This window comes from Thunnus maccoyii, chromosome 19 (genome assembly GCF_910596095.1).
Source record: "Thunnus maccoyii chromosome 19, fThuMac1.1, whole genome shotgun sequence".
NCBI lineage: Eukaryota > Metazoa > Chordata > Actinopteri > Scombriformes > Scombridae > Thunnus > Thunnus maccoyii.
The window spans coordinates 25,196,178-25,220,095 of NC_056551.1; the positions used below are offsets into that span (position 1 = coordinate 25,196,178).

General features: G+C 39.9%; 1 protein-coding gene across 10 annotated transcripts in view; it reads right to left on the reverse strand.

Moving 5' to 3' along the window:
* LOC121885511 (calcium/calmodulin-dependent protein kinase type II subunit beta) overlaps nucleotides 1–23,918 on the reverse strand; it is a 51,189-nt gene that overhangs the window by 11,108 nt on the left and 16,163 nt on the right. For 6 of the 10 annotated variants that reach the window (XR_006092576.1, XM_042395025.1, XM_042395027.1 and 3 more), the window contains 10 exons: nucleotides 23,726–23,798; nucleotides 19,683–19,785; nucleotides 15,659–15,742; nucleotides 15,475–15,569; nucleotides 15,234–15,356; nucleotides 13,303–13,386; nucleotides 13,068–13,110; nucleotides 11,256–11,327; nucleotides 9,892–9,929; nucleotides 430–498 (listed from right to left, as the gene is read on the reverse strand). Coding sequence is in view for 9 of the 10 variants with exons in the window: in XM_042395025.1 (XP_042250959.1) it covers nucleotides 430–498; nucleotides 9,892–9,929; nucleotides 11,256–11,327; nucleotides 13,068–13,110; nucleotides 13,303–13,386; nucleotides 15,234–15,356; nucleotides 15,475–15,569; nucleotides 15,659–15,742; nucleotides 19,683–19,785; nucleotides 23,726–23,798 (784 nt within the window). In the remaining variant the exon portion in view is untranslated. The remainder of the gene's footprint in view (nucleotides 1–429; nucleotides 499–9,891; nucleotides 9,930–11,255; nucleotides 11,328–13,067; nucleotides 13,111–13,302; nucleotides 13,387–15,233; nucleotides 15,357–15,474; nucleotides 15,570–15,658; nucleotides 15,743–19,682; nucleotides 19,786–23,725; nucleotides 23,799–23,918) is intronic. The other 4 variants (XM_042395026.1, XM_042395028.1, XM_042395031.1 and 1 more) reach the window with 3 other exon arrangements.

Here is a 23,918-nt window from a genome sequence, read left to right on the forward strand (position 1 = left end):
TACTTCTGATAGCAGTTGCTGCAGTGGATGCTGATTACAGAATATGCAGGAACACGCTTTATTTATTTTCAGAAAGACGATGCTGAACTAGAGATTGCATTGATTACAGAAGCTAGTGAAACTGAGGCTAGACAGGAAGTGACGTCATGACTTCAGCTCTCTACTGCATCAGTTTTTGTTTGCAGAAAATGAGACAATCCTCACAGTGTCTCCATGTCATGATTCTACACAGAGTGGCTCTAAAATCTTTAAATATACAAACTTTAAGTAAAAATCCACCATGATCCGTCATCTGAACCTACACACCTCCTTTCTCTCTCTCTCTCTCTCTCTCTCTCTCTTTTATTTCATACACACACCTACACACGCTGCATTCAGAAAAAAGTGTAACGGACAGACAGACGGACGGACGGACACGGAGCTGCATACCAGCGCAGCAGAGGGGACGTTGCCTTTGGGACTGGTCACTATGCTGTTTCTCGTGCTGTTTGTCTGTGGCTGTGCAGAAAAAAAAAACAACACAAAGCGCTAAATTAGTGCTCAGCAACAACGGCGAGAGGTGCCATCTGGTGGTTGTAAAGTGGGCGGATACTGTGTAAGCTGCCCCCCCCATCTCTCACCCCCCCCCCCCCTCCAAAAAAACTGTGTAATACAAGTAAAAATAGCAGATAGAAGCAGAGTGCTCCAGAGACCAGAATAGTGGGCAGAATGATCATACAGTTTCCAGAGTTTAAGTGCCAGAGAGCAGTCAGTCAACAAGCAGACACATTTATGGATCCAAAAAGGTTTCCCCGCAGTTCTGACTTTAGTATATCTAATTAGATAGAAAGGTTAATTTGTATTGGCAGTAAAATATAAATCAATGCCAGTCGGAGCTCGGATATTCCGGTCTGAGCTTTTTTCATTTTCATTTGCTTCCACTGGCTTGAGGGCTATTTGGCAGATGGCAAATTAAACCAATGACAGCTGTGTACCTCTGCAACATCTGTCAGACATACAGAAACATCCATTTTTGTCAAACTACATGCGCTCCTCTCTTAACAGACATCTCTTAATGTATCCCTCGCCGAGTAAACAACACTCAGCGGCCTCGTTTCGGCGGAGGAAGATGAGGTCAAAAAAAAGACACTTATGAAAGGACTGCAGGACTAAACAGGCCGTTCAACACACACACAAACATGCCAAATATACAGACACCCTGTTGTATAAGGACTCACGCAGACGTAACCGGCAACTCCTCTGCTTCTGTGACAGCATGCACAAACACACAAAGGCAGGCAGGACACAACGGTTTCATGCTTTAAACCAATTAACTGTATTTTCTGCTCATTATTTTTCTCAGCAAGGTTTCCTGTAACCGAAAAATGTGTTGGACTGAAGGGAAAAGAGGACAGAAAATAGAAAATCTGGCCATTATAGAGCAAAAATGGAAAAAAGGTCAAGGAGAGAGTTATATCTTTAGAGGTGATAATGTAAGAACATTTGTACAGTAAATGTGTAGAATCATTTTTGCACTATATTTAGTATGTTTGGTCCACATGTAGAAATTTTAATTGGATATTAGAGGGACTAAGGGGTCACTGAGGGGTCGTCAAGCATTTATGACGCCTCCACGCCGCTAAAAAGTCTATACCTGTTGTCAACACGGATGATAAGTGTGCTTATCTCTGCTACTCAGTGTTCACACTCAGGTATGAAACTAATAAACTGTTTGAAGGGCTCTTCTGATTCCACCAAGCACCTGATAAAAGGAAAGTTGAATGTTACAGCACGACTCAGCGCTTCACTGAGCTTCATCATAGAAAACAAATGTCGGGCTTTTAACAAACATAGTCAGACTGATGAAGGTCTCGGGCCAAATATGCTGGTCTCATAATAATGGGATAATGGGCTGTTGGACTATGGGTTTTTGGTCTAATGGGAAGTTTTTTGAACTATTGGGGTTTGGGAATATCGGGCCGTTGGACTAATGGAATGGCACCGATGTTTGACCCTCCAGCAATCCCACCACCAGAGGGATAAACAATCATTCAGCTGTAAAGTAAAATTTTAAAATCCATCATCTGTGAAGCCTGCGTGACAATTCTGCACTCTCTTCTTCTTCTTCTTCTGTGGCGTCCTGGTTTCTGACTCGCTGAAGTGAGAAGAGTCACGTGTGACCAGACTCGACGAATGACTCAGGAAACCTAAGTGTGAACTCTGAAAACCACTATCAGATAAGCGAACCGCTGCGCTGTGGCAGCTTCCGTGTGTGTGGAAACAAGCTGATTATATTTTCATTCATGGCAGGAGAACAAACAGAGAGTCAGTCGTTCATTTAACTCTCCTGCTTTGTAACTGCAACTCTAAACAAATGTTTGGACCAGTAACACACCCGATCAGAAGGTAATGTACTGTTCAACATACTGTATATATACAGTAGCTGTGCTTTCTTTATATATTTGTTGTAGATCTTTCTGATACATTTTCACATTGGACTAAAACACACTAGCTTCTATACAGGTTGGAATAAACCTTCAGTATCCTACCTGATAGCTGAGTACCAGGTATACTTTATATTTTGATTTATAGGTACAGGTATGAGTAGCGATATTGGTTAGTTGGTCAGTCCACCACTTTGGTCCAAACTGAAATATCTCAGGTCAAAGTTTTTAATTAACCTGCAAAATATATCAACATCTGCTTGATGGATCGCACACGTTCATGGTTCCCAGATGATGAATCTTAATGAGTTTGGTGATTTTCTTTTTCTAGCGTCTCCAGCGGGTTGAAATGTTTTGGTTCAGAGTGAAATTCTCAACAACTATTGGATGGATTCCCATGAAATATGGTTCACACGTTCATATCTCCTTGAAGGAGAACTGGAATAACTTGGTTTATCCTGTGAACTTTCAACTTTTCATCAAAATTTCTGTCTAATACTTTGGTTTATGATAAAATAACTGCAAACTAATGACCTTTAGCCTCAGCTGTATTGTGTTTAGTGCTAATTAGCAAAGCAACGCAAAAAATTAAACTAAGGATAACTCAGGATCTTTACAGTTGACTCAGATTTAGCACTTCAGATTACATTATTAATTTGTTTCTTCTTTAATACAGCCTCCCATGAGAAATATCATGTCTCCGCCCATTTACCGCAATTTTTAAAAATCCGCTTTGGTTTAAAATCAAGTGCACCTGCAGAGCAGCCGCCTCCTCTAACCTCACTACTATGCCTAAATACAGCCTCACACAGCTGCTGTCATGGCTGTAGACTCTCGGTGCAAACCTACAGTTGGTTTGTTCCGGTCTGAATCAGTGAATTAGATGTTAAACGTCGGTTTGGTTTCGTTTCACACAGAGCAAAATTCAAGCGGATCAAAACGCATCACTAAAAGCCAGGTGAGAATGTTCTCCCTTCTCATTGGTCAGGTGTTTGTGGGGCAGGAGCGAGAACTTAAACACAGGAAGAAGGTGCTGAAGAAGCTCCTATCTGTCCAAATATCAAGAAGACAGGTTGTTAGTCCAGGTTGGACCTTGATTTATTCTCCGATTAGCTGCTAGCAACTGTTGATTTCACTCATCAAAGTGCTTCTGGAGCCATTTAGCTCAAACTTGGGGCCTTGTAGTCAGTCAGATGGAGGTCAGATCACGTTCCCACCACAAATTAACTGTTCCAGAATTAATCTGTGACCAGACAGAGACGGTTGTTCGGTCCAAGTACGATTGATGTGTTCAGATCTGCCAAAACAAATTGTACCAAGGAGGAAAACCAACCAGAGTCCCATTCAACCAGACTGATTGGTTTGAAGGGTTTAAAAATGTCCTTCGTCTTTGAAACATCTGTTCAACCTAGTTAAGGCAACTCTGGTTGTTGTCCAAACTCAAATAACAGAACTGAGTCAGTGTGAAGTCTTTGTATTTCATTACGGGTCCAGAAGTGATCAGAACTGATTTAGAAACAGCTGAGTCTGCTTGTAAACTGGTGCAGAAACTTAATGAGTGCAAATGAGTCCAATCTCCTCCCGAGACAAGCAGGTTAAGTGAATTGGAAACTCTAAATTAGATGTATGTGTGTGTGAATGTGATTTGTTTGTGTGTTAATAAAACTGGAGACCTGCCCATGGTACATGCTGCCCAGTAAATGCTGGAAGATACTCCAGCCCCCCACAGTCCTGAGACAGATACACCGCTTCAAAATAAATGAATAAATAAACATGTAAATGAACAAAAACTTGTGTGCTGTGCTGAAAGTGAAACAGCAGGAGTTTTAACCATGAAAGAAGCAGAGCAGAAGAAAAAGGAGGATTCAGTCTGTTGGGAATCACCGGATGATGCAGAAGGACGACACGCTGCTCAGGATAGGCTCAGACAGACTTGGAGGAGTGATGGATGAAAGACAAAAGCAGGATTGAACAGAAAGTAAAGAGAAAGCGAGAGTGTTGTTCTCCGTCAACCCGTCCAGAAGTAGCCAGAAGAGACAGCTCGAAGGACGAGGAGAAGATGCATGAGGAGCTCAAAGAGAGAGTGACAACGGGAGGAAGAAAGTTTAACTAAAACTCCCGAATTTTATAAAAGAGTCCTCCAACACTGCTGCTGTCCATTCCCCCTCTGTCTCTATAGGGCTGAGAGAACAGATGAAGATGTTAAGACAAACAGAGGTGAAGGCTATGTGATTAGGGACACACCAAACCACATCATCCAGACATAATAGATGCACATTAATCCTGCAATAACTGATTTTTTGGCCACTTGGGGGCAGCAGAAACAAGTAGTGAACACAACTCTGACACATCATCAGCTTTTTAAGTTGATATGTTGAACTTGTTAGCAAACAGTTGCTTATTTCCACATCCAGCAGTTACGGAGCAACATAATCATTCATGTGGAGTCGTGTTTCTGTCCACCTGGTGAATGTAAGTCCAATATTCACTCTCTTTTAGCTTCTGTTTTTGCTCTCTACCAACTCCTGAGGGAAATATCTGGCTCTTTAGCTGCTAAATGCTCCACTATGTTCACCAGCTAGTCTACAGCTAACTGTGTCTGTTTGCTGTTTGGTGCAGGTAGTGTACATTGGCTTTTTAGAGCTTTTTCTCAGAAAACGACATTATGAGAGCGCTGAGAGTGAACCAGAACAGTAAAGTTGCAGCCGGACAGGTAAACAATGAACTGAAATTCAGTATAAAGCTCCATAAAGCCGAGAGGAGCTGCAGAGTCACTGATAATTCTCGGTAGGTTCATCACTACGAGCCACGACCAACACATTACACACTGACAGATCAGACATTGTTATTATTTTAAAAAAATCAATTATAGTTGCGACCAGTGTTTCAGTATCAGAATCAGTACTTGGGAGAGATAAAGTGGGATTGGTGTATCCCAATGGGATGCTGAAAATAGGGTAAAAAGTCAACTATTCTGAACAAAGAAATTTGAGGCACTTGTCCTCTCTGAGGATGTGAAACGGAAGAAAGAGTCAACTGTAAGTCAAGATGGAAAGTACAGTGTTAGACACATGAATCAGGAGCAAGAGAGAGGTTCACAGGCCCTGAAAGGAGCAAAAAGCTGCCGTCTTCAAAAAGATCAGCAAGGCTGAAGGGAAATGTTGCTGCTGAAGAAACACAAACCATCCCAATGTATCAAACACCCAGACTGAGGAAAGCACAAAAATGAGCAATGAACCGCGGCATATGGTGTTTATCTCCAAAGAGAGTTTCTGTTAGGAAGGGGGAAGGTCATTTATAGTCCTACTAAATGATCTGTCTTTCTGTTAGAGGAGCATAAATGACTAAAACATCTTCGGCATCTTCAAGAGGGAGAAAAGAAACGCTGTGAAAATGAATGATGATGTTTAATTTCGCAGGAAACGGAGGCAAGTGGTTTGCTCGGCCTCAACATCAATTACATCCTCCATGTGAGAAGCAAAGCCATCAATTTCCTGAGTCACTGTCTGATTCAACAAACATCACTTTTGATTTACATACTGAGTTGATCTCTTGCTCTTAACACCAGCGCTAAAAAACATGGTGCTCTGTCCATCTGGCTTGAAAAAGAAAAGTGTTTTTTAATGTTTTTTTCCACCTGATTGATGTAGATCCAATATTCACTCTCTTTTAGCTCTGGTTTGGTCTCCACCAGCTTCTGAGGAAAATATCTGGCTCTTTAGCTGCTAGATGCTAGGTTTATCTGAGGTTTTTAGCTGAAAACAGCTGCTGCTGCTGCTGGAAACGAGGTTGAAGAGCAAACTGAGACTGAACCACAACAGTAAAGTTGCAAAAGCAAAACAAAGAGGGTCGTTTTACTTTTCTTTTTCTTCTTTACTGTAGTTCCTATCAATGTTGCTATTATAAACTGCTGCATTCAAGAAATGCCTTAAAACACCTCAACACTTTAACCTTTTAGCACTTTATTGATTGTTGCACTTCTTTCTTGTTGTTTATGGTATTTCTTATCCACTTGTCTACTTCCAGTTGTTTCTTACTTTAATAATTATATATATTTAAAAAACAAACCCTTTCTGTCTAGCGCTCTTTCACATTGCACTTGTACCTGGTCAGCTGCTTGAGGCCAGGTTTGAACCTAGATGTCTAGACGTCTTGTGATCTTCAACTAAATCAGTGCTTACTGTGTAGTTCAGTGTGGAAACATGAGAGCAGTTACCTATAATTACACTGTAAGGTGTTAATTTGGGTGTAAAAACTCATGAAAACCGTCTATTTATTATAACGACTTCCATAATAGAGTCAGTCCTCCGTTATTCAGTAACAGTTAGGATGATAAAGCCATTATATAACAATTGATTTTAACTCAGTTTCATTGCTCTTAGCTATTGCACCTGCTTGGATAGTAAAGAGCGACTTCCCAGGAAATTGCTTCTGGAAACTGAGATGATTGTGTAAAGCAGAGGGTGAGAGAGAGGGGATGCCTGTGCTAATGCAGAAATACTGAAATAGCTTCGGGGTTGTGTGCATTCGTGTGACGTCAGGGTGCAGCAAAAGAGAAGCTGTGATTATGTAATGATAGATTAATCATCTGGTGGGAAATAATCTGAGATTAGCATCAGGCCACCCGAGGAGAGACGGGAGGGGGAGTAGAGTGCAGACGCAGAGAGGTAGGAGGAGAGGCAGGAGGAGGAAGAGGAGAAGCAGGTTAATGAAAGAAGAGTGTGTCATAGAGAAACAGGTCAAGAGAGACTGAGAGGAGAAAAGAAAGGCAGTGATGCTTCATTGTTAATAATAATAATAATAATAATTCACACACTTTCAACTCTGAATGCTATCGTGCCCTAAAAGTCCTGAAAAAAGTACGTATATTTTTATCTTGTGTGCACACTTTATTATCTTGGGAGAACAAGATCCATATCTAGTGCAGATAAAGTTATTATCTTGTTTGAACCAGATCCTTATCTTGTGCACATAAAATATTATCTTGCATGAACAATATCCACACAAGTTATCATCACGTGTGTACCAGGCATCATCTCGCATGAACAAGATATCTATCTTGCGCGCACAACATATCATCTTGCCTGATCAAGATCCATATCTAGAGCGCAGAAAGTTATTATTTTGTGCTAACCAGATCCATATCTTGTGCACATGAAATATTATCTTGAAGGAACAATATCCATATCTTTTCCACACAAACTATCATCGTGTGTGTACCAGTCATTATCTTGCGCGTACAACATATCGTCTTGCCTGATCAAGGTCCATATCTAGAGCGCAGAAAGTTATTATCTTGTGCAAACAGATCTTGTGGACACAAAATATGACTTTTGTGTAAAGGATCCATATCTTTTTTACACAAACTATCATCTTGTGTGAACATGATCCATATCTTGTGCACAAAAAATATTATCTCACTCGAGCAAGATCCCTATCTTATGTGAATGAAGTTATTATCTTGTGTGAACCAGATCCTTATCTTGTGCATATAAAATATTATCTTGCATGAACAATATCCACACAAGCTATCATCACGTGTGTACTAGTCATCATCTTGCGTAAACAAGATATGTATCTTGCACACACAACATATTATCTTGCTTGAACAAGATCCATATCTAATACAGATAAAGTTATTATTTTGTGCAAACAGATTAATATCTTGTGAACACAAAATATGACTTTTGTGTAAAGGATCCATATCTTTTTTACACAAACTATCATCTTGAGTGCATATGATCCATATCTTGTGCATACAAGTGATTAACTTACACAAACAAGATCTGTATCTTGTTTGCACAAAACATTATCTTGCGTGAACATGATCCATATCTTATGTGAATAAAAGTATTATGTTGTGCAAACCAGAGTCATATTTTGTGCACATAAAATATGACCTTGCATGAGCAGGATCCGTACCTTGTGCACACAAAATGATATCTTGCAAGTTATGATGTCGTGTAAACAAGGTCAATAACTTGTTATTTAATAACAGGAACGAGACGACTATCTATCACTTCTCATGCTTCTATAAGATAGTTGCCAATTCCTCAGGTTCCATCTGAAAAATGATGAGAAAATATCTCATTTCCACAAGATAACACAAATATCATCCTTTGGGACTTGAGGTTATGAAACAAGTTCTGTATCCAAAATTCTGCATCAGACACAAATTTAACCATTTATTGACACAGCGTACATTGAACTGGTCATCAGAGGCCTCACACTGACTCATGCAAGTACACAGCAAGCAAGACAACACAGCAAATACGTCACACACACACATAAATACACATTTGCGACAGTGCAGAATGCATAACGTACTGCACACAGACACTTACAGAACCTGACAGAATAAAACAAACCACTTGTGGGACTAAAAAAAGCAGAAGGGAGCTAACAGAGGTGCAGCGTCAGTCTTGTCCAAGTCACTGCAGATTCAGCGTCTCGCTTTAGGAAATGAAAGTGCACAGACTAATTCTTTAATGAGCTTTGGCACTGGGAAATATTTCGTAAGAAAAAAATGTCTGCAGTGATGCAAAGAGCCAGCTGTGCCAAACCGAGGTGTCTGAGAGTCAAGAGGAGGCGACACAGCTCCCTCGAACCAGCCAGTTAGAGAGAAAGTTTCCATCAGAAGTGAGAAAAGTGCAGAATGATGATGCAAGAGTTCAAATTAATTAGAGCTGAAAAGTTTACTTGCTGTCTTTAAGTTGGATTTTTGCATTTTCCTTGTTTTAATGTATTTTTATACTTTTATAATGGTGCACTGTCTCTGCAAGCGCCTTCAGTTACATTCAGTCTCAATCCTTTTGGTTTATATTTGTATATTATTCAAATACTTCATTACTTGTTATTAGTGGATATTTAAATGTTTTTGTCAGTAGTGTCTCATGTCTATGTCTGACCACGTTCTTGCTCTGTGAAACTCTAAAGTTTATTATCTATTTATTGATTTATTATAGACAATATCTACAATGAATTGACGTTAACTGTGGTACTTGCTTCAGCTGAGCTACATAAGATAAAACACTATGATACTCTGGTTCTTCATTTGGTTTGTTTATTTCATCAGGTTTGCTATATTGACTTTAAAATAGCTCATCTTTGAGACCCACACTATCTTCAGTAATATGAATGAATAAAGTATCAATGCAGCTCTGAGCTAAAACATTAAATAACAGAAAAGGAAATGACATATTCATCATGCTTAAAATGTGCCTTTAAGTCTAAAAACAATATCTCGGAAATATAAAATCGAACGGCACAGCACTTGACAAAGTCAAATCACCCAGAATGTATTGCATCTGCTGCCTTTGATGGAAATATTTATGGAATAATAAAAGTAGTTCTGAACGCAAAGGGCATCAGAACAGTGGAAGGGCAGCCAAGGATACGAAGAGGAAACGAGGCGGATGAAAACAAGAGAAAACGAGGGGGAGGCATGAGACGAGACGAGCTAGCTTACCTTGACATCAGCCTTCTTGTTGAGGAGACTCTTGGCTGCTGCGGAGAGGCAGAAGGACACACCCTCAGATGGAAGAGTACACATCATAGACCTTCAGATGACCAACGATCACACATACACAGCAGCTGCAGATGCAACGTATGCATGCATGCATTGGCTCAAAAAGTCACCTGCCCATCAAAGCTCTCCCTAACTTAGGAAATAAACATGCAGACCACACACAGAGTGACAATTCTTATCTCTCCCCATTTCTTCCTCCTTACCACCCTTCAGAGGGGGAGAAAAAAACACAGCTGAATTTATCCCTCCCTCTTAAAAAAAAAAAAAACCCTCCCTCCGTCCTGTGAAAATACATTAAAACCCAACAAACAAACACACACACACACACACACACACATCCAACTGGCACCTCCTAACCCTGATCCATTGCCCAAAGCATTAGATAAGCAGAGGGCATGGTGGGAAAAAAAAAGTCTAACTGACTATATAATCCAAATACGCTCACACACACACACACACACACACACACATGCACAGTTAGAGCGGGGGGGGGGGATTAGGAATGAAAGCATGAGGGAAGTGGAATACAGATGCAGGTATGTGATAATGGGTTTGTTAATCTCAAGAGTAGGCTGGATTAGTTTGGATCACTACAGAGTTCATTGATGGGCGGGAAATGTAAACACTTTAGCGTAGTAGGGAAAAGAGTGCAGAAGACATAAAAATGTGTATTTTGGTGTTTTAACGCTGCCAAAAAAATTAACAATAAAAGAAGAAAATCAGCATAAAAACATACAGACTGATCTTTCATTGAAGCTCCGAGTGCTACTTATTATTTTGCATGTCACATTCAAGAGCGTCTGACAACTAAGCTTCCACACACACACACACACACACACACACACACACACTACAACCAAACTGCATGCAATTTCTCTCCTAATTCCCCGCAGGGCATGTGACTGTATTGCACAACAGAGAAGCCCTAACCCATGACAAGCAAAGACATCTTAACAGTAATACTCTTGGCTCCCAGATGAGAGATGAGGCTGCTTACCTTGGCAAACATTTGAGAAGCATTAAGGGTGGGTGGGGGTGTATGTGAAGGGGGGGGGGAGAGAAGAGAAGAAGAAGAAGAAGGAGTGCTTTATTAATCCTCATGGGGGAAATTGATCCCCTGCATTTGACCTTTTGCCGGCGCGTCGGTTCAGGGGTTCTGACAGGAAACTTAACCTTAACATACGTGTCTCGGATGGGAAGATTTAAGAAGAGAGATTAAAAACAAGCTGATTTTTCCTATTTAATTACGTCTGCCGCGAGGTCAGTGAGAGGAGACGTTAGCGAATCGGCTGTGATGAGTTTACCTTGCTCCACAATGCCGGCGGTGGTTCCGGCCACGGCGCTGACGGCGGCGGGGGCTGTAGTCTGCCGACCCACTGAAACACACAGAGAGAAAGCAGCAGCCTTTCAGACATGCACGCCTTTATGTCAATCTGAGAGCAATTTAACATGTCAGACTCATGTCTGGATAAAGCACTCTGGTCACTTTTACATGATGGCGGTCTGACTGGATCACAGGTCTGACCTGAACGCTGTCGGATTGATGTAAAAGCTGCAGCAGCAGCAGGTAAACATGCAGTGAGAGAGACATCATTGTATTAATAAATTGTAATATCTCAATCATGGTATCTTATGCACAAAATCAGTTACTAGGAAACTAGGAAATGCTGTGAAAGGGATTATTTTGGGGCGCTGAAGAGATCAATCTTCTCATATCAGATAGTCTAAAAAACTATTTTCCCCTCACAGCAGCAGACTAATAATCAGACCAGCACATCCTCTTTAGATTCTCAATTGTCCTTCATGGCAACTGTTGAAATTAATAAAATGATCCATTGAAACTCCAGCATGTGAGCAACGAGGAGTTAAAAGAGCTTAACGTCCTCTCATGATTACATTAATGTGTTTTTAATAGTTTTTGGACAACAATAGAGCTCTACAGCACAGAGGAATAAGATATAGTTCATTGTTTGTTTTGGTCTTTTCATGGGATTTATTGACAATAAAAAATATATATAGAAATCACCACCTTTAAATGTCTGATTTAATAGAATAAAGAAGGGAAAAGCAAACACACACAGCTGGTTCGTTAGTGCTGAGTCGTAACGTTGAGTGAGAAAGATTTACGTAGGCGGTGCTGAAGTGGCTTTTTAAGAGCCCGATATATATAATATATAAACTGTGCCAAAGTCCACCGCTATATTATTCTAAAGTCCTGCCTTTAAACTATTATCACCCAGCAGGTGACACTTAATAAAAGTTCTGGCACTCTGGAAAGTCTTTTAGACAGGTGGGTCGCATCATCAAAAAATCCCCACGCATTAAAGTTTAATTCATGTTGTAAATAAAATGCGTACGAGTCTGAGAGACACAGACGATACGCTGCGTTTAGAGTCACTTCTGCTCTTAAACTTGAAATAAGCAACCTGCTTTTGTTTTTAGTGGATTTGATGGTGGTTAAGTTTGATTAAATCCAATGTGATTGTATGAAGTGTGAAGTAATTTTACTGTATTTTAGGACTGATAGTAGTATTTTTGCAACATTTTCTGTTTCACTTGGAAATACGGCGCATGACTGAATATATAGACGCTCTAATTTCCATTTCAGAGTGTGTTTATTTCATTTCTTAAGTTTTCCTGCTGGACACATGATGTCTCCTGCTTCACATCACACTCGTGTAAGTTAAATACTGGATCACGATTGGCTCCAAACTGGCTGTGATGTCACCAATCCTGCTCGTAGGTACACGAGTTAAACTGCACAGAGAAGAAGAAGAACATCCAGCTGAAGGAACGAGAAGAAGAAGAAGGTGGATTTTTGAAGAATTAAGTTATAAAGAAACAAGTTTTATTGTGTGAGATTATGGCTACGGAGGCACGAAAACCAAGCAAATCTCTCTCCGCTGTGTTTCCTGCTTACTCTGACACCGCCGCCCATCAACCTGCTGTGTGTTCGTGTGTGTGTGTGTGTATGTGTGAAGACATGGCGGAAGACAGATGGCGTGTCATCCTGTCCTCCTCTCTCTCTCTCTCGTCTCTCCCCCCTGTCAGGGCGCCGAGATGTTCCCTTGACTCTCGTATTTTCAAGGAGGAGCGGCGGCGGCGGCGGCACTCACCAGAGAAGTTCCTGGAGACGAGCATGGTGGTCAAAATGGCGCCCTGCGGAGGACGAGGGAGAGAGAGAGAGACACACGGGGTTGAGAAGAGGCTAAACGCAGGATGGACGGAGGTGAGAAAATCTGAGGTGAAAGTTTAAAATAGATGATTCATGTTCACAAATTAGTCTCATTTTACGTGTTTTTTTTTTTTAATCTGCTGTAACTATTTTAATCCCATCAAGCGTTTTCACACCTTGAGTTTCCTCCTGGCGTTAAACTTCTTCAGGCACTCGACTGTCTCCTGTCTGTGCATCATAGAGGCCACTGTTGAGCGTTGCTGTGGGGAGACAGAGAGAGAGATGCTGAAAATAAAACATTAGAGGAGCAGCTCTGACACTGACAGGTTTATGTGGGCAGGAGCTGTCAAGAGAAACTTGCTTCCCTGGAAAGTGTTGATTCTGAGGCTCTATAGGTGACGACATGTTTGGCAAAAACCCCGGGCTAAATACATTCAACTAGGTGTTATAGTGTCCCGGCAGTCGTCACCTTTTATATATACTGATTCAGTTTTATCATAAGACATATGAAGCAGAGCTCGCTGCTGGCATATGCTGAGAAAAAAAGGGTTTACTTAGTGTGCTGAATGGTTTTATCATGATTTTCCAACATAAATCACATTACAACGTAAATTAAGTTCATGATTATTATAATCAAATCTCCAAATTACATTTCCTCTGGAAAATCTGAATATGATCTCCATGTGATGCTACTTTATACTTCCACTCCACTACATTTCAGAGGGAAATATTGTACTTTCTACTCCACTACATTTATTTGACAGCTTTAGTTACTTTTCAGATGAAGATTTGACACAATGGATAATATAACAAGCTTTTGAAATACAACACATTGTTAAAGATGAAACCAGTGGTTTCCAACCTTTTTGTCTTTTGACGTCTTACAAAAAGCAGTGTGTAGTCGGGGTCACATTTCACATGTCTATGAGTTGTTAACAGCTCCACCAAATAGTGATTTTTACCTCTAAACTTCTCACATGCTTTCATTTCAATAAATGTTCAAATGATCCAATATTTCAGCAAAAATCAAAGATTAGAGAAAAAGTCCAAAAAACTGAAAACAGATTTGTGTATCAGAACTTTGTTTTTTCTTCTTTCCTCTCCCATTAATCATCTCACGACCCCTCAGATTTATCTGCTGACCCTTTGGAGGGGCCCGACCCCTAGGTTGGGAACCACTGGACTAAACTACCTAACTGTATATAAAGTAGTGTAAACTAGCTCCACCTCCAGCAGCTACAACAGTAACATGCTGCTCTAACACTGATGCTTCACTATTAATAATCTAATAATGTCATATATAATAATATATCAGTCAGAGGGACCAAACCACTACTTTTACTGCAATACTTTAACTACATCAAGCTCATAATACTTATGTACTTTTACTGTAGTAGGATTTTTCATGCAGGACTTTTACTTGTAATGGAGTATTTTTACACATTAGTGCATTAGTACTTTTAAAGGATCTGAATACTTTTTCCACCACTGCTGTAGTTGCATTGTTGCGCACATGTAAATGTACCAGTAATAATGGAAAAACATTTATAGATGCAGCCCCAACTGTTTTCTAAAAGCACAATGAATCATGTTTTTCAGGGGTATTTTCAGATACTTCTTCGGTAATAACCAGACTGCTGATATAAAAACCTGCTGTAAATACAATGTTATCAGCTTTTCAGCGTGATGAGCGACCGGAGGAGTGCTTTTACCTCTTCTATATGCATCAAACCATCTGAGATTAAGTCGTACATTTGCAACGCACAGTACAGAGCTTGTAAGCTGGTGGAACTGATATTTTTTATGGGTGAAGAGCAGATAGAAGCGTTTATCCCTTAAGATAGGTTGCTCTTTTGCCCTTCTGTGGAACAAATCGCTCCAAGATAAGCTGACCTTGTATCAGCACATGTCAGAGATCACATGTTTGGAAACAGATGGTGCTGATATTTGGCAGCTTTTGGGCAGATGTTCACAAACTTGCTGTTAGAGGATTTACAAAATGATAAATTGTTGGGAGTATCAAAAAACAGGGGGAGAGAGTGAGGAGGAGGAGGAGGAGGATGGAATTTAGTTTCCTCTGTGCAGTAACAGGGTGCTGGATACTTACGCAGACCCATGGGTGCTTCAGAGCCTCCTGGGCAGTGATTCTCTTGGCTGGGTTTATAGTCAGCATCTGGTTGATCAGATTTTTAGCCTCCGGAGTCACCGTGTCCCACTCTGGGGAGGGAAACTAAAGCGCATACACACCCATGCATGCCCACATGTGTACATATATATATATAAATATCAAAAATATGAACAACACGACTGATTTTAGAGAAAGAGAGAAAACAGAGAGGCGGGCTCACATCGTATGCTCCAGCTTTGATCTGCTGGTAGAGTTTGTGCTGGTCCTCGTCCCAGAACGGAGGGTATCCAACCAAAAGGATGTAGAGGATCACACCTACACGCATAAAACGCAACCTTTGTCTGAGTGACAAGAAGGAGGGAGAGGAGGCGGCAGCGAGAAAAACACAGAGACAAAGAGCTTACCGCATGCCCAGATGTCTACAGGTTTACCGTACGCCTCCTTCCTCAGAACCTCTGGGGACAAATAGCCGGGAGTTCCTGCAAAACCTGCACACGCAGACAAACAGTTTATAAGTTTTTACATACGTTTACTTAGATAACACAGAGAGAAAGTCACAAATGCAGCATATGACTGGCACCTCTATGCATCAAAAAACATCAAAAACAAAAGATGATGATGATGATGTGAAGCCGGTTGTGGCCGGAGGGGAAACAGAGCAACGTAAAAATGCAGATTTTGCAAAGTGAGTTTGACCTAAATATGTTTTTCAGCAGAAGCATTAGCTCGCCAGTGTATTCTGTTTCATTTCACTTTGTATTCTGACGGGTTGGTTTGTAAATGTGGGTCGTAGCAACAATCACGATGTGAGAATTTAGTCGAACGTTTCTGATGTTGTCAGGATTTTGGTGCAGGCTTTATGTCTTCGGTTGCCAAACATCAGCTGTTGGTGGACGAGTCTCACTTTCATCTTGGACAGCTCAAAATCACAAACAGGCCAACTAATATGGAGCTATTTCCCTATCTTTATTCAAGAGCATGGTATATCAATTTGAGAGCATAATTTATTGATTTCATGTTCAAATTTTGTAATTTGTCCCTCAAAACCCTGCCCTCGCACTCAAATAGCACAAAAAATCCAAGAGAAGAGGAGAAATCCGAGAGCAGAAGTTTCACGAGTGTGCAGAAGCAGCCTGAGTGTGAGGAGAAGAGCTGAAGCTTGAACACAGGAAATCTGTGCAAGCAACATTATATTTGAGTGCAAGCTCACAATTTGAGCAGAAACAGAGCGAATCTAAGCGCAAGCAGAGGCTATTTGAGTGCGAGGGCAGGGTTTTGAGGGACAAATTACAAAATTTGAACATGAAATCAATAAATTATGCTCTCAAATTGATATACCACGCTCTTGAATAAAGATAGGGAAATAGCTCCATAAACTAACGATTATTTTCATTATCAATTAACCGATTAGTTGTTCGATCCATAAAATGTCAGAAAATGGTGAAAAATCTCGATCACTGTTTCCAAAAACCCACAACAAAAGTCCACATCCTAAAGATATGCAGTTTACTAGACAGAAGTACCTCACATCTGAGAGGCTGGAACCAGAGAATTACTCAAAAAGATTAATCAATTATCACAATAGCTTGTGATTAATTCAATAGTTGCAGCTCTACTTTTAGTTAAATATGTAAATTAATGTGACCTGTCAGTAATGGTGCAAAATAATGATTAGTCATGTCCGAAATACAGAAAAGAAAAGAAGAAATAAGAGTCCAAAATCTCAATTTACTGCTGAGTAAACTTTTGTTTGTTTATTATGCAGGGAAGCGGTTCTCAACCTGGGGTCCAGGGACTCCCAGGGGTCCTTGAGGGTGTTCCAAGGGGGTCACCAGAAAAATGGGGAATACTTTAATTTCACTATTATTTTGTTGACTAGATGTTAGCCTTACGAGAGAATGTATAAGACTATTTCAGGGTTAATCTACAGAACAGACAGTTATAGAATAACTAAATCTTATCTGCTGTGGATCCCTGAGACCACATCTTATCAAATACTGGTCTGCAGCCTGATGTGCATCAGTTTGCAGGTCCTTGACACTGAAAAGGTTGAGAACCACTGATGTAGAAAATAATGATTAAGGAGCTGATTTTGGACACAGCGTACATTTTTTGGTCCATGGTTCGCTTTTTTTGAGTCAGCAAATAGTGAGTGATGTCATACTTATAATCATCAGACTGAGTGCATTAAGCAGCATAATGTACAGTCAGAGCTTTCAGCCTGCTGCAGTCTCTTTATAATAGATCCTAATTTGGCTCAAGGTAAAAGTAAGTATAGGGAAGTAAACTTAGTGCACTTTGTGAGCTTGCTGTTCAGCACAAATTAAGAAACTAGCCTGAAGATTCAGCAATGTTATCTTCCTGAACAGAAGAGCACTAACATCAGTTCAACTTTTACTTTTGTTTTCAAATTAACACTAATTAGATATCAGGTGAGAACTGGAATCTGTCAGAGAAAAAAAAGAATCACATCACACATAAAAAAAAGATAAACTGAAAACAAAAAGAAGAGGAACATCGGTCTTTCAGTCAGATGAGATAAGTCTAATATTAGAGGATGAGGAGGAAAAAATCCCTCCTTGTTTGCCTGACTCAAGGGCACGCTGACAAAAAGGATAAAATGACAGTATGGATGAACAATCCTGTGGAAGCCTACACTTTTCCCCATCAAAGCGCTGCGCAGGCTTCAGTGTGACAGCTCTGCTGCACATCAGAACTGTCAGGCAACAGAACCCTTCATGATCAAGAGGAGGAAGAGGAGGAGGAGGAGGAGGATGGCAACAGACTGGCAGATGCTATTGTAGATTTCCCTTGAAAGAAAATACCAGGCTTCTTAAAGGAATAGTTCAACATTTTAGGGAATACATTTCTTTGCTTTTCTTGGCGAGAGTTAGATAAGAGGACTGATACTCTTATGTCATTAACTATGAAGCTAGAGCCGGGAGCTTTGTGTAGTGGAAGAACTGAGCGGTAACTACCACAACTTTAAAGCGCCACCGATGGCCGCTAGATGCTCCAACTGACTCCCATTCAAAAAGCCTCAACTTCTCTCTAGAAATACTGAGTCAATCATTATTTTCAACAAGTTATTATGGTCTCAATCTTTAAATTCAGACCCTCTAATAAGTGTGCTGGTGGTCATTTTGAAAATTATTGCTCTGTTAATGAGATTTGAAGACTTATCATAGCTTTGATGTCTGCTGTGTGGATGTTGATTGACAGCTGTGATTTGGCTCACCTGCTGCTCTCCCTGGCTCCGGTACTCAAACTGAGTCGAATTATTGTTGCAATATTTCACTAAGTTTAATGTTACTTGATTAAGATACCTGCCCTGTTAGCACAATTTAGCTAAAGTAGCTAACGTTAGCCTAAGTGTGCAGCACTCCGTGTTCCCAGTAAGCTAGCATTAGCTTGGGTCCGACGTAGCGGGGCGTGTTTCCAGAGCATGAAATGCAACACCCCGCACGTCCTGGCTCCAAATCAATAAGATGACCCAATAAGAAGCTGCAACTCTGGGCTAGGTAATGTCACATCTCACTACATCAGTCTTTCTATGCAGTCTATGGTAAAGACTAGAAACGGGAGGAAACAGCTAGCCTGGCTCTCTCCCAAGTTCAAAAACACACCTACCAACACCTCTAAAGCTCACCAACTAACAGCTTGTATCAAGTGTTTAATCTTTACACAAACAGAAAAGCAGAAACTACAAGTTGCTGTTTCACAATGAATTACGTGCTGTAATTATTTCTTGACAACCCTACTGTATCTGTGGCACTCAGCTTCAAGCCCATTTGTTCCTGCTAAATGTTTAAAAACAGGTCACAAATATATACTTTTATTTTTTAAAAAGTCTTGGTAATTTCATTAAACAGCTGGGCACTGTAGTTTTTAACAAATGTTACTTAAACAAGCGGAAACACTGTATTCGTTAGGGACTATTTTTAGTGGCGGATGAACCCACGTTTGGTGCTCTAGTGAGTATTTCTAGCAGCAGGACGGTGTGTGTGGGATTGAGTCAAAATAAACTACAATGTGTGTGTTCATAGTGATGAAGGAACATGTCACCCAGTGCAGTGGTGTGACTCACTGACTTGTTTTTAATAGTTTTTGTACAACAACGGAGGAATAAGATATATCAGGGTTCGGATACACACACAATACTTGTCAGTAGATCATTGTGAGTTTGGTTCTGCACATGAGATTTGTTGATAATAAGAAAAATAGTTATCCTTTAAAGATGTCTTTGAAAGTTAAAGAAGATGCAAAAGATCATTTATGATGCTTCATCACCTTTTGGTTAACAGGGTTTTCTTGGGTCGAGGTCAGTCGAAAAGAAAAGTCTGTGTACACACTGCAAATGTATGTGTGTGTGTGTGTGTGTGTGTGTGTGTGAGTGTGTGTGTGTGTGTGTGTGTGTGTGTAACATACCAAACCAAGCCTGCTGGTCTCCTTGGACTTCAATTGCCAGTCCAAAGTCAGCCAGCTTCACTGCTGCGTTCTTACACTTGCTGGCCAGCAGCAGGTTCTCTGGCTGCATGTTCAACAGAAAACATCAAACACAGTCATGTCAGAAAAACTCTCCCGTTTTAGAAGTTACATTTTGTAAAACATCCCCTAACACCTTCAACATTTGTGATGGTTTTTTGGATTTGGTGGAAAAAATAACCTTTTACTTTTGGTTTTCATATGATTTTAAAAGAAAAACAGGAAGGAAAGTGTGACAAATCACTGAGATGTGACCAGTTAAACCCAGATCAGATGACTAAAAATAGCTACGGATGCAGCAACAGTCATCCATATTCTGATACACACACACACAAACACACATATGCACACACACACACACACACACTCAGACGCTGAGACAGACAGATGGGACATAAAAATGTGTATAAGCCTTCCTTTGCCATTTGTTTACTTGAGCAAGACCAAACACAGCTTGTCTTTTTTTTGAAACAGCCGTGTCCTTCCTGCTCAGACACGGATGTAAAAGCAATCTGACAAACATCTACAGACAAGTCCACAGCACACACACACACACAACCATAACAGCTCTTTTTCTGTACAACCACTTATTGATGATAGCGACTGATTTGTGCCATCCAACTAAGTAATCATTCCTCCACAGCTGCACAGAAACAGCTGGACGTTGATCCAGCTGCAGAACAGCCATCATGTCACCCTCTGCTGGCTGATTTTTAAACTCAATTAGAGGCGGCTCGACTTAACGACAAGAGGTTTGGAAGTACTTAAAGGATCCGACCTCGCCGATGAAATTATGTAGACTAGACACTCTACAGCACCTCGCACATCCTCCTACTGATATAAACCCTAAAAACACAATAAGGGTACAACGTTAAAACTCACTTTGTGGGGTTTCAGGCCAATTTGGGGAAATTGTACATTTACTAAAAGCAGAAGAAATCCTGAATTTAAAGGAACAGTTTGACATTTTATTCAGTTTCTTGACAAAAATAAGCTCAGATAAGATCAATTACCACTCTCATGTCTGTAGGCTATTAGCTTTAGCGCTAATTTTCATTATCTGATTAATTAGATTAATCTGTTCTTTATTTTCTTGATTGATTAATGGAGTAGTTGTTTGGTCTAAAAATGTCAGAAAATGGTGAAAAATGTTGGTCACTGTTTCTCGAAGCTGTCCTCAAATATCTTGTTTTGTTCTGACCGACAGACCACAAACCAGAGATATTCAGTTTACTGTCAATTTGGACTAAAGATACCAGAAAATATTCAGCATTTTTTCTTAAAAATTACACGATTAAATTAACTAAACAATTAATGAATTATAAAAATAGTTGCCAATTCGTTTTCTATCGCTCAACTAATCAATTAATTGACTAATTGTTCCAGCTCTAATTAGCTTAGCTTAGCTTGGCGTAAAGACTAGAAAAAGGGGGAAACTGCTAGCCTGGCTCTGTCTGAGGTTTAAAAAAATCTGTTTACACGTTTAAATAAATGTAAAATATTGTGGTTTCATTAGCTGGAATCACCGTATTTCTTGGATTGGCTGACTGTGTTTTTTTCCGTAAAATTACCATAAAATTTGTCACAGGCGTTAATTTCCCCCTCAGGATAAATTGTAATAACTTAATAACTTATCTTTCATCGAGCTCCATCATCAGGTCAAAATTGTAATTTGTCCAGTATTTTGGTTTATGACCAAATAACTGCAAAACTAATGACATTCCCATCAGCCTCAGCTGTACTTTGTGTTTAGCGCTAGTTAGCAAATGTTAGCATGCTAACACATGCAGTAATATGGATAACATGGGGAACATTAACATCTAAACATCAAAACGATAGCAGTGTAATGCAGCATTGCCTCAAAACGCTGCTAGCTCTCGTTTAGGTATGTATGTGTTTTGTTTGTTTTTTTGCTTTTTGTATTCTTTTTTCATTGTGGGAAAATTTGAAAATACATAAACGTTCAGTCGTTGTTGTCTGTGTATTTTTGCTATATTTTTGTCATTTATTATCTTTGTATTTTGCTAAATCATATTGTAATTATTAGTTTAGTATTTTTTTAGTAAATTGAGGGGGGGTCTGTTCTCCTGTCACATTTGTTTTCTTTATTTTATCTGTTTTATCTGCTGCTGTTTATGTGTGCAAATAAAAAAAATCTACATCTAACCATCAAATCTTTAAAATACTTCAACAAATCACATTATTTCATTACCAGCAGTTTCAAAATAAAACATTAGAAAGTTAGGATGAAATTTTGTGAAGAATAAATGGGTCCTGCAAGGTGTGAGTTGACATTTTTCTTCATTGTTATCGAGGTCAGGTTGTTTTAACTCTGAGGTCAGAATCACAGAGTGAGTGACAGCCATGTTCCAATATAAAGAGGAAAAAGGGAGCAAATAAAAGGTAATCTTGCTCTTTCTTCTTTTTCTTCCTACATCACAAACGGCACGAGAGGGAAGATGAATTCATTGGGAAATAAAAGAATTCACTGCAGTCAGAAAAACACAACATGTTTGGTTTGGACTCCTATTTTGATGGTTTCCTTTGTAAAAACCCCCATGTATTGTGCACTACCTCACTGGACATACATGACATTTACTGAGGCACACCGAGGACCACATATTGATCCTCCAGATATTAGATGTTCTTCTCCTCCTGACCTTCAGGATAGTAGATACTGGCCTCCATCTTTCAGCCTTTGTTATGAGCAACTAATGACAAAACAACAACATCTCAATGTCTTTTTCCTTCACGGTAACTTAATAAACCTCCACTAGAGAAATCATCACATCACAACCTCCGACCTTTCCCGTCTGGCCTCCTCTGTGTGGGCAACCTTTAATACACTTCAGGAGTATAAAGCATTTGTGGCGTTCCCCAAAGAGTCACGCTGATATAATATCAAGTGAGCTGAGGACGGCATGGAGAAGATTTCATAAAACATATCCAAAATTTTCGCAGTAGAGCTGCTTTGTATCTTAATAAATGGTTCACAAATATGTTTTTTTTCTATTTTTACCCTTTATTTAGTATTTCCTAACTGTTTAAAAACAATTAATAAATAGCTTATAACACATTATATCACACTAGAGTTTACTAATGTATTTGTTAACTATGAAGCATCAATAATCGTGCATAAAAATGAATTAACTGTTCAGAACTGGTGTATAAACAGGTATTTTAAAAAAAAATGTAAATACTCAAACCAGTCAGATGTCATTATGTCCAATTACATCATATATGTCCTTAATAAACTTTATAAACTAATAAATTTACCTATTTTGCTGTGAAGAAAGTTTGAAATCCACAAATAAATTTTAAAATTCCTACACGAACAACTTTTTGTTTCATCTGTAAGACATAAAATATATCTGTGACTTGTATTTAACTCATTAAAGGTGTATTTATTTTTAGGATTAGTATTAATAAGTACCATATAATTCATATACATGAAGCAATTCAATGAACTTCCACAGTAACTCAACACCAGGCTGAAAAGCAGAGTTTCGCTGCCCTTTCTGGTTCAAGTCACTCAACTATGATGTCACAGTGTACCCTGGAGTACACTGTGACATCACTACAACAAGGTGAGAACTTCAACCGCTGGAGGTTGGCGAAAACAAGATTTTCAGCTGCTGTTAAGTTGCTCTTTAAAATAAAGTTTGATTAAAAACATCACCGTAGTAACATGAATACAGTTCCTACACTCTAAATGCATGCACAGATATTATTAGTCTGATCTGCACCAAGAAAGCCGACATGCACACACTCATGCATGCACTGATAAATCAGGCCCGCAGACATGCACAGACATGCTGGGATTTAAATATATCTCACTGCACTTACCAGCCTTCAGAATCTAGTACAACAGTCAGACGCAGACAAACACAACTATAAATCCCTCACTCCCAACAAACACACACACAAACAAACAAACACACACACAGACACATACACAGACACACACACCCCTGCAGGTGACTCACCTTGAGGTCTCTGTGTACCACCCCCATCTGATGGCAGTGGAGCACGGCCTCCAGGATCTGCTGGATGCAATGACTGCATGCAAACAGCAGGGGGAGCAGGTTAGTCTGAACACATTCAGCCCCCGACTGTCACATCCATGCAGAGGCAGCAACGTCTCAACAGGGGCCACACACACACACACACACACACACT